Here is a 14,785-nt window from a genome sequence, read left to right as displayed (position 1 = left end):
GGGGGGGGGGTCATGCAGTTATGTATTCTTTCAGTTCTTATTCCACATTTGCTTCTTTTTTCTGGCATGATATTTCTTATATCTTTTCCTCATCTGAAAGACTTAGCATAATTCTCCCCATAAATCAGTATAATACCTACAATTTTACTTGGGGTGTGTGTATGTATATATGTGTGTGTGTGTGTATGTATGTATGTGTGTGTATGTATGTGTGTGTATGTGTGTGCGTATGTGTGTGTGTGTATGTGTGTGTATGTGTGTGTGTATCTGTGTATGTGTGTATGTGTGTGTATGTATGTGTGTGTATGTGTGTGCGTATGTATGTGTGTGTGTATGTGTGTGTGTGTGTGTGTGTGTTTTACGGATGGGGTCTCACTCTCTTGTTCACTGCAGACTCAAACTCCTGGGTTCCAATGACCGTCCTGCCTCAGCCTCCAGAGTAGCTGGGACTACTACAGGTGTGTACCACCATGCTGGCTGATTTTATTTTTCAATGTTTTTTAGAGATGGGCTCTGGCTTAGCTGCCCATACTGGTCTCAAACTTCTAGCTTTAAGAGATCACTCTGCCTTGCCCTCCCAAAATGCTGGGATTATAGGCATGAGCCACTGTGCGCAGCCTCTTCATTTGCTGTTTAAAGACCACTCAGGCTATAGTTCTCTCTCCTCTCTTAGTTTCTACTACAATTATTTGTGTAGTTCTTGGGCTCTTCTTTATTGCTCTCCATTGCTGTACTACCTTTTTAAGGAGATTTATGTATGCCTTTAATCATAAGCACTTCTTTGTAAAACTCTTGGTCCTTTGGATTATTTTGCATGATTGATAGGCTTACATATCAATATATGTGTATATTACAGGTAGTTTTTGCAGTAATCTTGTGGGCCAAGGAGGAAAGAATAAGATATGGAGACAGATTAAACTGAAAACAAGATGTAGAAGGGTTTACCACACCTTAATTCCTTTAATAATTGAGGTTTGGCCTCACCTCCACTCATGTTGCTACTATCTCAAGAGAAATAACTCGGAAACAGAAGGTCAAATACTTCACATTCTCACTTATAAGTGGGAGCTAAATAATTTGTACACATGGACATAGAGAGGGAGATAACAGATATTGGAGACTCAGAAGGGTGGGAAGTTGAGATGGCATGAGGGATGAGAAATCACTTAATGGGTACAATGTACTCTAATTGGGTGATGGCTACACTCTAAGCCCAGACTTCACCATTATGCAATGTAGCCATGTAACAAAACTTTATTTGTACCCCCTAAATCTATAAGAAGTAAAAAAGAAAAAAAACCCAAACAAATTGGCTTTTATTTTTCCATCAAAGACACCACGCTGGAGAGAACTGAATTTATCTAGGATTCTGTTTTGCTCACATGTCTCATAGTAATCATAGGCTTTCACAAAAGCAGGTTCCAGCTTTCTTACGGGGGTGTCTTGCAGAAGAGTGAAAGAAAAGGTCAGTATTTGATCTGTAACCTAGGAAAGCAAGGAGTAAATATTTGGAGCCAGGGAAGCCTCATCTCTTTTTCTTTAGCATCAGTCTTCATCCTTTGTTTTTGTTGTTGTTGTTGTTGTTGTTTTGTTTTTTTTTTGAGACGGAGTCTCGCTCTGTCACCCAGGCTGGAGTGCAGGGGCCGGATCTCAGCTCACTGCAAGCTCCGCCTCCCGGGTTCCCGCCATTCTCCCGCCTCAGCCTCCGAGTAGCTGGGACTACAGGCGCCCGCCACCACGCCCGGCTAGTTTTTTGTATTTTTAGTAGAGACGGGGTTTCACCGTGTTAGCCAGGAGGGTCTTGATCTCCTGACCTCGTGATCCGCCCGTCTTGGCCTCACCAAAGTGCTGGGATTACAGACTTGAGCCACCGCGCCCGGCCAGTCTTCATCCTTTGAAAGACAATTTTTTAGTGGGCTGATAGGATTCATTCTCCAATTCATTGTGCTCCCTAACTTCTCACATAGGTAACAGTTGGATGATGATGTGGATTTTAGAGTAGGAACCTCAGGAACTTGAGCAGAGGCTCTTGAGAGTAGGTTAGAAGTTTATTAGTCTTTTAAACGATTAAAATAATATATATTCCCCCATAATATCCAACACATGGCTCTGCCTATAGTGAGAGATAGATTATTCATACCGGCAAGTTGACTCTATCTATATTAATATTAATATTTCCAAATATTCAGGAAACAGACACACATCAGGTGTTGTTCTTGTGCTGCTAATGAAGTTAATGAAATTACACTATAAGACTGACTGTGATTAATATATCTAGACTGATAGCATATCTATCATCTGTATCTATCTAATCTACCATCTACCTTATCTATCTATTATCTATTTATCTATCTATCATTTATCTAACTTCTCTCATACATGTATGCTAAGGTAAGCTTGACTTAATCACTGACAACCCTTGGAAACACTTCTTATCCTTGATTACCAACTTTCAACATGGCTTCTGGATGACGAGGCTTATTTAAGGAAAAGAGTGTTTATCTGAAGTACACAGAAATATTCATTTTCTCATTTTAATATAAACAAATCCATATACACTGGCCTCCCCCAACCCTCTTGTCTCTGACATTCCAAGTCCCAGGAAGCTTGCGACGAGGAATGAGGATGTAAATATCTCATGTGAACAGAAAGGATGTGCTTTTCCAAATGGTCTTCCTGATGACTGCTCTTCTCGTACCACATGCTTCCCTGGTAATGAGCCCCCCTGGAAGGACTGTTCACCTGGGTCTGTCTAGCAAGGCTGGCAGGGGCCCCATCTGGTCCACAGAAATCGAGATATGGTTGTTGTGCACTTCTGTCCTCTCACGTGGCTAGATCTTTCAAGCCGAGGAAAATAAGAGAAATCACCAGTGTTACTGAATAAAGAAAGCCTGTGGGGTAAAAAGAGACAAATAGACTGTGAGACTGAAGAAGTCTATATATAAAAAAAGCTGGGGTTACATTCATTTAAATGAGTTCGAAGGCACTTGTCCAGTAAGATGAAAACATATACAGAGTATTATGAACACCACCGCATTAGATATAAGATTGAATATTCATATGATTAAGTAATAGGCATCTTTGGCGTTTGTTTGAAGGTGAGGGAGAGGTATCCTCACATTGGATAGCTAGTCATCTGAGCTGATCTGTGAAAACATCTGTCTCTACACTGCCGTTCATCTCAGCTTTCTTTACATTTTCACAGTACTTAAAGACTATGCCAATGATTTTGGTACTTAATTATATCTTGCCCTGAAATGTCATTTGACAGTTTTGGCTACTCATGTTTAATAATTTTATCTAGAATGTAGGCCCACCTTCCTTATATTTCTTGTATCAGCACCTAGCACAATGCTAAACATATATTTGGTACTATATGAATTCAATTTCCTTAGATTATGACCAATGTTGCTTAACATTATTAGGATACTGCTGCTATATTCTTACATGGGATTAAAAAAAATCCAAACACCTAGCACCTATTTACCGTTTTCACTGTGAGTTTCAATGGATAAAACCAGATATCATCTTGGATATATCCAAGACTAGACAGCTCCCTGTGTAACTACAGATATAAGAAAGAAAAGAAATAAGCCTCACTATCTTTTGAATCCTGCTCTCTGTTAAAGTTCCACATAAGCCCTGACATCTTTATTTATTTTTATTTTTAATTTTATGCATGTATGTATGTATGCATGTATGTATGTTGAGACAGGTTCTTGCTCTGTCACCCAGGCTTGAGTACAGTGGCATGATCACTGATCACTGCAGCTTAGACTTCCCAGGCTCCAGCTATCCTCCCACCTCAGCCTCCTGAGTAGCTGGGACCACAGGCGCATGCCACTATGCCCGGCTAATATTTGTGTTTTTGGTAGAGATGGGGTTTCACCATGTTGCCTGGGCTGGTATTGAACCCCTGAACTCAGGCGATCCACCTGCCTTGGCCTCCCAAAGTGTTGGGGTTACAGGTGTGAGCCACCATGCCCAGCCAGCCCCGGCATCTTTAAGTAGCTTTGCTAACTATTCCTGTGTCCTCAGTGATCTTTTCATTGCTGGAAATAAATCGCCTTTACTGTCATTGTGAATGGTTCTGAAAACTAACTGCATAACAGAACCACCTACAGAGTTCATTAAAAACATAGATGCCTGTTAGCTGGATGTGGTGGTGGGTGCCTGTAGTCCCAGCTACTAGGGAAGCTGAGGCAGAAGAATTGCTTGAACCTGGGAGGAGAGGTTGCAGTGAGCTGAGATCACGCCATTGCATTCCAGCCTGGGCAACAGAGTGAGACTCCTTCTCAAAAAACAAAAAACAAACAAAAAAATACAGATGTCTGAGTACATCTCAGAAATAATAAATTAAATCTTTATTGATGAGACCTGGAAATCTGCATTTTAAAATAAATTCTACAAAGGACGCTAACCAGATTTTAGAATTGCTGGTATATGTCGCTTCTTTATAACTTACGTGTTTTGGATTAATGATGATCCTTTTCCGTCATGTGAAGACTATCTTCACAATTAGACTATAAAATTTCTCTAGGTAAGAGACAGTATCTGTATTTATATTTCCTGTGGTTACTTGAATATGATTTTGCTTAATTCATACGTCTTGCTTTTATGAAACACATTTAATTTGTCTATTGATGATGGATCAAATTGTGAATATTATTTCTTCTTTTCATCCGAGAAGCTGGTACTAAATTCCTTTAAACAAGTTTGAAGGATTTTGTATTTATAACCAGAGTCATGGGTTCTATTCCAAGTAAAACTTTTTTTGTTTTTTATTTTTTTATGAGATAGTATCTCACTATGTTGCCCAGACTGGTTTTGAATTCCTGGGCTTCATGTGATCCTCCCATCTCAATCTCCTGAGTAGCTGCCAGATAAAGTTTCTGAAGAGTGTTGTTGAATTGGGAATCTTTTTTCTGTTAGAAAATAGAATTTTGTTTTAATAGAGATGGGGTCTTGCTATGTTTGCCAAGTTATTCTTGAACTCCTGGCCTCAAGCAATAGAGATGGGGTCTTGCTATGTTTGCCAGGTTGGTCTTGAACTCCTGGCCCTCATCAAGGGATTTCAGTATCTCTCTCCTCTTGCCCTGCCAGGGCAAAAGCATAGGCCGGCAGTGCCTTGGTATAGACATGGCTGTCATGGGCCCCTTCCCTTGCTGACTTTCAGGCTGACTCCAGGCAGAATAGGGCATTACTGACTACAGGGTGAAGACAGAATGATGGTATTTTGACTTATATAAAAAGAGGTCCTGCCAGGTCCTAGAATAAACATAAAGACTATAAGATAGGTGATACCAGTGCTTTTCATATCTATCTATCTATCTATCTATCTATCTATCTATCTATCTATCTATCCATCCATCCATTTATCTATTCCCTGACCATCTTTTAGGAATCACTCCTTTTAAAATAAAAGAATTGCTTTCTGATTAAAATGTAAACTGACAAAAGCAAAGCTAAAGGCCATGTGCTTTGGATGGATTAGTTTTGGCACACAATCCAGGGCTTTATTGAACAAGTGGATCCTCCTGAAGGAGCGACAAATATGATGCATAGTGTTGTGCAAAAGAAAAGCTGTCACTTGACTTTTAGAGGAGTATTATTAATATTATAACCATAGGCAATATGATTATAACCTCATACCAACCTCTGGTAATATTATAACCATAGGTCACTGGGTTTCATAGCAGCGTAGGAAGCTAGGAAATTAATGTGGTACCTACAGGGACTGGGAGAGGAATCTCCAGAAGGGAGATGGTGATGTAGGCAGAGAGGGTCATTTCATCTTCTACTCTTCCTTGTGAATATAAGAGAGAGAAAGAGAAATTAGCTCTACATCAGGAAACCTTTAAAGATGTCTTCTCTCTTCATGGTTAATCTGTTTTCTTCTATGATTCCTTGACAATTCCTCTCATCTATATTCCCACTGTTCCACTCTCAACCTAGATTCCATTTCTTTTTCCTTGGTGAGTGGCTTTTTTCTCCTTTGCTGTTGCCCTTCCATATTCTCCAGTCCCTTCCTTTAGGAATTTTCTTGCACCTTCTTCTTACATGTCTTCACCCTTAGAGAAATCGCCATGGACTGGTGAGTCAGCAGGTTCATAACTAGCGCACAAAAGAGATGATCTTCACGGCATTGTTGAACAGTGATCTAGAAGTCCTGAAATAGCCATTGTCCTTCTGCTTCTGGGAGAGCCATGTGAGGGCTTGGGTAATGTACACTTCATTGATGAAAATGAAGTGTCGAGTTTGAGCAAGGGTCTCACTCAAGGCCTTCAGTAAAATTCAACACCCCTTCAACACATAGCAAGATCTCATCTCTACAAAAAATAAAAAAATTTAGCTGAGTATGGTGGCACGTGCCTGTAGTCCCAGCTACTCAGGAAGCTGAGGTGGGAAGATCACTTGAGTCCAAGAGTTTGAGGCTGCAATAACCTGTGATTGCACCACTGCACTCCAGCCTGGGTGGCAAGGTAAGACTCATTATTATTGTCTTTTCCTTTACTCTTTATCAGTAAACCTAATTACATGTTTATCCTTGCAATTCAATCATTTGAGAAACACATGTTCAAAATCTGTATCATCTTCTGCTTGAAATGCATTTTATAAGGTTATGTTTTGGAAAAAAAGGAATGCTGTTTTGAAAATGGGTTGGCTGTGCCATGAGTTTATAGACTAGTGCTTTAATGTTGCTTAGAAATCAAAGACTATAGGGAAGTAGTCATTATGCTGGAAATGCGTTGTTATAACATCATATCTCATATGAATATCTCAATCATCATTGTTGTATAATACAAGAAGGGAATTTAGAATATTATTGTATAATGTAAGAAAGGAATTTAGAAAACAATTATGTTGACTCTTTCATTTTTACTAATGAGATTGAGGCCTGAAGAAGAGGCCTTTTAGCTCCTAATTCAGTCTTTTTTAAAATGATGGCAATAAAATAATCTATTGAAAGATGATATTTCAAAGAGTGTTGAAAAGGGGGGGGGGTACAATCAGAGGGGAAAATATTTGACTGTGGACTCTGAAAGTAAATAGCCTAAGAGCAAAACTGAAAGTTTAAAAAGGAAGGACTTAGCCAATAGAGTAACTATACTTTATTTGCAGTGTAATTTGACTTAAAAATGATTTTCTTTCTCTTGATACTCTTCCCTTTGCTTCAAATGGTGTTTTTTTCCCCTCTGCTACCTCTCATACATGTGTCAAAATTCTCTGTTCCACGTGATGCATCTTCTTTACGAAATATTTTTACATTCCACAGAAGCGTTATCTTCTTGTGTGTACATTGTATACCTATTGTAATAATTATTACATTTTATCTTATTGTCTTTTTATTGTTGTTGTTAGGTGGCAATGTTGTGTCTAACACATCAAAAGAAGTGGCTTCAGTTCTGGTTCTGCCTTACCATCTACATGACTTTGGATGATTAATTTGGCCCATGCAATATTGGATTCTGTCTCTCTCATATGGGCAATAGGCCTGCTGCACCATTTCATTTTTATCATCTTTGCTAAACAATTAGCATTTATTCTAAAACATAAACTGATTTCTTATTTTACCTAGATCATGGAACACTATATAGTAAGGATATAATTTGGTATGTTTGATCTTCAAGTTGGTGAACACCTCCAAGCCCATGTCCTGGAAAAAGAATGATTACCCAATCAAACATAAATATTTAAAAATTATATAAAAGTAGAATACCTAAGTCATGACATTACAGTTTTACCTAACCAAGAAGAGTTACAGAATACTCAGTGCAGTAGTGGAATAGTATAATTTTATTCTTTGAAGACTTTGAATTTTGTTTCTCATACTCTTTAGCATAGCAAGGCTGAATAGTGCAATGTATTTACTATGTACTATATTTACTATATATAAATGTATGTACTCTATTTACCAATATAGTATTCTATTAATCCTAAATAATTCACAAGGCATATTAATGGATAATATAGGCTTTACCTTAATAAAGTTGCAAACATTCTCTTCATTGTTGTGTGACATTAAGTACGTGAGTAAAGACGTTATCCTATTTGATACAGTCTTTTTCTTCTCCCTCCTGATGTCCTTCATACTTGGCAGATTATATGCCCATAAAATACAAGAAATAAAGGGAAATATTTTTTCTCTTCTTTCTTGAATGATCGCCAGTGAAAAGAAAATAACCGATGTGATTACTACAAATTATTTCTTGCATGTGTTTATGATTTATAAAAAAGACTATGTGGGTATTTCCTTTTAAACAGTGTCTTGTCCTAACGGTGTGTTTACCATGTTCATGAACAGACCCAAAATACTCCAAATACCCAACAGTAACAGAAACATCAAGAGAGTTCAAGGATAAACTTTGGACCTTATATATTGAGAGAGATGATATTTAGAATACAATTTAAAATAAAATACCTTTATATAATTATTAAGATACTATATATTAAATGTATAATATATTAATTCCAGTTTGGGTGACAGTGAGACTCTGTCTCAAAAAAAAAAAAAAATACATTGACTATACCTAACCTGTAGAACATGATAGCTTAGCCTATCCTACCTTAAACATGCTCTGAACACTTGTATTAGCCTACAGTTGGGCAAAATCACCTAACACAAATGTATAATCATACGCTGATACATTTATATACCGTTTTATTTATTTTTATATTATAGTTTTATATACTTTAAGTATATATAGATTTATAGTATATTATAGATTTATCAGTTTATTATATTTACTATTATAGTTGACTATTATCACTTATAATAAATACTAAATTATTTATTATATTCATGTTATATGTTACATGATATATATATAGCAGATATACTAAATATCTATTGTGTTAGGTGATTTTTTTATACAATATATAAATACATCAGATATATTATACATTTAAACAATTAAACACCTAAATAGCCCAATTTTATGTGGATCAGTACTACTAATGGCTTAGGGTAAAATGACAGCTATGGTATAACTAGAATGTTAAAGTGCCATGTCTCAGACAACGTGGATGGACATAAAGTATTCGAGAGAATACTCCATAATAGAAAAAAAAGTTGTAAAGACTAAAAGACTAAATAAGACCTTTTTTTCTTGAGCAATGATTTGCCCAGGCTGGTCTCAAACTCTTAGCCTCAAACGATCCTCCTGCCTTGGCCTCCCAAAGCATTGGGATTACAGGCGTGAGCCACTGCTCCTGGCCAGAATTCTTGATTAAACAATAAGGTCTAAATAAATTTAAAACCCTTTTATTCTTTTTATTCTTGCCGGGTAAACTCAAATATTCTATTTCTTTCCAACTTTGTGTTCTTGTTATAACATCCCAATATTCTCTGAGGCAAATGGATGCTTATGACCAACTGGCCTGAAATGGGAGAATATAGGGTTGGTGGTGAGTCACATATAACAAAATGCAAGAGAATAGCACCATATCATATTTCAAAATAAAATACAAACTCTATATAAAACTGACCCCAACAAGTCTCCATTTCATTTCCTGTCACGTATCCATATGCTTTCCTGGAAAGAATAAATTTCAGTTCACAAAATCAGATGCAGAAGATACATTACTTTTTAAAATTCTACGTAATTTTAATTCCAAGATTCCCATGCCACCAGGCTGGTGGGAAATCCATTTTTAGTTGTAATTAGGCCCTTTCTCCAGTATCACATATGAATTTGAGTGTAATACCCCAAAACTTGAGAAGGCCATTGTATCTCCAGTCTACCGGGGCAATGAATAACTTGAGCACCTGATCATTATAATGACCCAGTAGTGTATCTTTTTCTTTTACTCTACGGTGAGTTTTTCTAAGGGAGGAATCCTATTTTGTTTAATTTTGTATTATAGCATGGGATATTGTGCCTGGCAGATAGTAGACAATCAGTTAGCATTTCAGGAATAAACACTCTTGGTCAGTGATACAGCTAATGATTTGCAACAAGCATATCCTTAAAGTACATTTTCAGTAACGATTTCCATATGAACAAAGAAATAAACTAGAACTAAGAGGTAAAATTTATTATAATCCTGTTGTCTTGTCCTCATAGGCATACTCTGATTTCTTTTAAATTCTGTGCCCTGGATTGACACTTAAGTTGACAGCTAATTATAATATTTATTAAGCTCTGAAATATGCTGTCTCCTGGCCTTTTTGTCTGAAGTTGTTTGAGGTGTCACCATGGTTGGAAGTTAAGAGCATGGAAGCTAGACTTCTTGGTCTTGAATTCTAGCTTTGTCACTTACTAGCTTAGTAACTTTGGGCAAATTACATGTCTCTGCTTCAATTTCCTCATTTGTTAAGGTAGTACCTATTTCACAAGGCTGATGGTGGCTGCAGTGGGGCGTCCAGAGCTGCCACTGCCATCACTCCAGCTGCAGCGCGGAGGGGAGGGCAGCGGGGGCGGAGCAGCCGCGGGAGCCGCAGTGACTGCTGTGGGACGTCTGTGCCTCGCGTCCCGTGTGCCTTGAGATCGCAAGGCAGCCGACTCCGCCGCCACCATCCTCGCGTTGCCGGATGGGGGGACCTGCTCCCAGGCCCGGAGCCTCCGCGGCTCCGGACCCTGGCCCTACGTCGCCGCTCCCCCGAGCCGCGGTGGGCGTGGGGAGGAGAGGAACAGTCCCTGGAGCCTGCCGCCCTGGAAGCCGCCGCGATTGACCGGGCTGAGTCCCCCGCTGGAGGGGGAGCAATGTAGTCGGGCACGGAGGGGCAGACAGAGAGGTGCCCCAAGGCGGAGCTGGGCGCGGGGCGGTGCGGTGCTAGCATACAAAGCGCGGGGGCTGGGCCCAGGGCGCGGAACTGGGCCAGCCTTCCGGGCCGGGGTGGGAAGTGGGAACGGGGCCCGCTTTGGGGACCCGGCTAGCGGTGTGGCCACCGCGCACATCCCTACAGCGCCGCGTTCCTGCGCCTTGGGAGGAAGCTCTGAGTAGGGCCGCCCGGGGCACGTCTCCAGGGTCCGCCCGGCATTGGGGTGACCGCCGAGCTAGACGCTCCAGACGGCCAGGACCCAGGGCCCGCGATCTGCTCCCGCAGGCGCCCCCCAGGCAGGGCCGTGAGCCGGGCGAGGGAGAGTCCTGGGCTGCCCCTGAGCCCCGGGACCACTGGAAGAACTTGCAGCAACGTCACTCCTGCTCCGGACGCCGACCCGGGCCCAAGGAGGACCTGGAACTCCCCCCTCCTCCCCGCCCCGCTCCCACTCACCACCCCAGGCTGCAGGGAGGTGCCACCGGAGCTGCACACTCAGAAGCAGGTGAACTAGGGACAAGCACGAACCCTGCCCCTTCCGAACTGGTGGAGCAGGAGCTCCCCGGGTGCAGCTGCAGCCACCCTGCCGCGGCTGTGGACATTTCTGTGCTCTCGGAGGCCCAGCAAAGCCCACTGCCCACTGCGGGCTCGAGGGTGCCTGCTCCCGCTGCCTGGCTTCTCTCCACTGTTAGCACCCGCTCTGTTCTCAGGGCAAGATCGGGCCGAGCCTGCGTACTGTCACAGCCTCGCTGAGTGTGCACACGCTCAGGACAGCACTGACACGCCAGTCCCCTGCCGTCTCGGCCCCCTCCGGAACTTGGGCACCAACAAGCATGGGAGGGAGGCCGAGAGGGGGCTGAAGATAGCTGGGCACTGGCTTACAGGCGCCTCTTGGCATGAACAGCCTGGCAGCAGGAGGCTGACAGGTTCCTGGGTGGAAGGGGGTGGGTCCCCAGTGAAGCCCCACCCTCAAGCCGGGGAGGGCCCGAAGCCTGCAGACCAGAGAGAGAACTTGTGGTGCTGTTCCCTGGGCCCACCCGTGGCTGCCCATGGACCAATCAGCACGCATTTCCTTCCCTCTGAGGCTCATAAAATCACGTGGACTCAGCTAGATTGGAAGAGAGGATGGGAAGACAACGGATGACCTGCCTGTGGAGAGAAACTACCCATTCTAGGACCTCCTCTCTGCTGAAAGCTGAACACTCAATGGGAAGACCTGTTTGCAGAGAGGAGCCGCTCACTCCAGGGTCTCCTTTCTGATAGAAGCTAAACACTCGTTGGGACACCCTTGCTGTGGAAAGGACACCCTGGCTGTGGAAAGGAGCTACTAACTGCGGTTCTCCTTCCTCTTCGTCTTCCTCATCCTTCTGTTCCATTGCTGAATAATGCTCCTCTTCATCTGTCTCATTCTCCACTTGTCTGCTTGATGCAGGAGCTGAGGAGCCGCACAGCAAGGCTAAAAGAGCCGTAACACAAACAGGGCTGCAACATGCCCCTTTCTCCCCACAGGGAGAGAAGAGCTGTGGCCCTCTGGAGAGCCCAGACCTGGGAGCTCCTTGAGCCCGGGCTGTGACTCTCTCTTTGGGGCCCTGGTTGATGTCACTGCATTCCTCAGTGCCACTGTGGGAAGCTGCTTGTGGTGCACCTGGTCCAGGGGGAAGCTGTTTGTTGTGTGCCTGGTCCAGCCGCCTCACGGAGAGCCTGTACTGGTGCCTGGAGCTGCCCAACCCAGGCAGCAGCTGGTGTGTGTGACTGCACGGTGGCCACGCTTGCTCACACACCCCTAGCACTCCCCTCACCGCTGCACCCCTGTCTCAGTCTCTCTTGGATCCGGGACCCAGGTTGCCAGCAAGTGGGAGTGGGCGGAAGTAGCCCAGTGGGCCCAGAAAAAAACTCAGGCAAAAGTGCCACCAGACTGGCCAGGAAAGTGACACCTCAAGGATCCCATGATGCTGATATGTTAATATCTGTGTGGTGCTTACAGAATAAGCACCACACAAAAGTGATAGCTTTTATTTCTTCTTTTGTTTATCCTGGAGACAGAGCTAAGGATTGCTTGAACTTCAAAGTCCTTTCCAGTTCTTAGTTTATACAATCCATACTCACCTTCTGCCTAACTAAACATTGTCATTTTTGTGCCAAATGAAGAGTAGGACTCCTAGGATTGTCCTCAGACTCTCTTGGTTCAATCCTCCTGCTTTAATCTTTCCAACTTCTTCAAAAACTCCTGAAGCTTTTGCTTCTCCTTCCATAGAATGGAAATATATGTTGCAATACTTACTGCAAAGAAAATTATATATTTTAAAAATAGACTAAAGAAATATTGTGAGACATCAGACATCAGTCAGATGTTGTGAGAACTGATTTCTGCATCAGAGTATCTCCTTGACTTTACAGCTATCCTTTCGTCCTGGCTCAAAGTTCCAGAAGAAAGATGCTCCAATATAATACTCCTGTTTGGACTTTGAGTCATACACATTCCTTCTGCTGAGAAAACTTGCTTCTGCATGAACCCTCCCTTCATTATTTTCAGCTCATCTATTATTGAATCTTAGACCCCAGGGTAACTGACTGATGAATCTCATTAGTGGCAGATTTTGGTGTAACACAGGACACACAACTCCCAATTCAGGTCAGGTCCCAATTATCCTGCCTCCCATTATGACCTGTTCAATGTTGTATTCCATTCTACTTCATTTTAATGTAAAAAGTCTTTTCTGGTGAAGCCAGTCTTGTTTTCTCATAAAAATTCACTCTTCGGGTTTTTCATGGGTATTTCCATAACCACCTTCCTAGTATATAACCCAATACTTTCTTCTTTCCCCACAGTCCTTACATGAAGCCTACTCATACCAACATGACTGTATCTTTTTTTTTTTTTGTATTCTGAAGTCCCTCAGCACTTGATTCCTTTAAGTTTTATCTTAGTGTTCTATTGGGAATCATATGGAAATGTAAAAAGATATTTATTGAATGAACAGGAAACAGGGAAAGACATAGACCAGAAAAAATGTTTATTCATCAAGTCTTTAAAGATACAAAAACATGTGTCTTCTGTGGAGCTCAGAAAACAGGACTCCAGCAAAGCAGTTTTCAGCCTTGTGGTCTTCAAGCATTTCCAAGATCTGTGACATTGGAAAGAAAAAAAATTAAGACAGACTTGGGTCTCCATGAGCAGAGAGTATTCTTTCCCTTAGTTCTGAGTGTCATAGTGCCCAAAGAAACCTAGTCAGTACAGTGGGAACCCAAATCTATTACAAATCTTTACCCATAAGCAATCCTATGGACTGTCTGAGGTTTGACAGAGTCAGTGGCCCTCTCCAGTAAATGTGTTTTTCTATAATAATGTGCGGTGTGAGTAATCTGATGTTTTTGACAAATATTTACCCAGGGTTTTATGAAGGAGAAAGTTTGGGAGACAAGCTGAAGGAGCTCTGACTGCCTTTTGAAGGAGTGTGAGTGACTTACCTTTGCTGCAAGGAGCATTGTATTCAGCAATTGCAAACTCATCTGGAAAAGAAAAAGACCAACAAAAAACCAGAAATCATTACATGAAGTGAGAAAGAAAGCAAACATCTGTGGGATACAGACCAAGGAAGGAGTTTGCTGTGGGAAGAACACTATTGTACCAGAAACATTAGCATCACTCATTTGATGCATTGCTTGCTACCTTATATTCTCCTTTCAAATACCATGCTTTATATTTTCTTTTATCCCAAACTCCTGAAGGACTCTTCAGATGTTCTACTTACTTAAATCTCATGGTCATACAGTCTATTTATCTGATGAAAAGGGAACTGAATATCCCACAGGTGTTTCGTATTATTAGTTGATATATTTATAATGTAGGTTGTTTCTACAATGTGTGTATAAGAGACAAAAAGAGGAGCATCAGACTCGATGGAAACAAAGTGAAGTGATAATGTAATTACTTAATGTAATAAATAGCCCCAACACATCTCCCAAATCTGAATTTCTGTGATCAGGAATTAAATATTTCTATGTGAAAATCACTCTCACTCA

The 14,785-nt window shown here is 41.6% G+C and overlaps 2 protein-coding genes across 3 annotated transcripts in view; one reads left to right on the top strand and one right to left on the bottom strand.

The window, feature by feature from the left end:
* The first annotated feature begins 9,689 nt into the window (after positions 1–9,689).
* On the top strand, positions 9,690–14,108 carry LOC108543645 (translation initiation factor IF-2-like). Its single transcript, XM_017894245.1, has 2 exons — positions 9,690–9,701; positions 10,781–14,108. The coding sequence occupies exons 1-2, from the start codon at positions 9,690–9,692 to the stop codon at positions 11,513–11,515; spliced, it is 747 nt and encodes a 248-aa protein (XP_017749734.1). The 3' UTR covers positions 11,516–14,108.
* The window catches only part of A2M (alpha-2-macroglobulin), a 46,323-nt gene continuing 45,293 nt past the window's right edge, over positions 13,756–14,785 (bottom strand). The window contains exons 35-36 of one of the 2 annotated variants that reach the window (XM_017894257.1): positions 14,231–14,272; positions 13,756–13,887 (exon numbers count right to left, since the gene is read on the bottom strand). In XM_017894257.1, coding sequence (XP_017749746.1) covers positions 13,871–13,887; positions 14,231–14,272 — 59 coding nt within the window. In that variant the 3' untranslated portion in view covers positions 13,756–13,870. Of the gene's footprint in view, positions 14,273–14,785 lie in introns of both variants that reach the window. The other variant, XM_017894256.1, reaches the window with a different exon arrangement.

The sequence above is a fragment of the Rhinopithecus bieti genome, unplaced genomic scaffold (genome assembly GCF_001698545.2).
Source record: "Rhinopithecus bieti isolate Rb0 unplaced genomic scaffold, ASM169854v2 scaffold_23748, whole genome shotgun sequence".
In the NCBI taxonomy this organism is placed as follows: Eukaryota; Metazoa; Chordata; class Mammalia; order Primates; family Cercopithecidae; genus Rhinopithecus; species Rhinopithecus bieti.
This window is presented reverse-complemented; position numbering and strand designations above follow the sequence as displayed.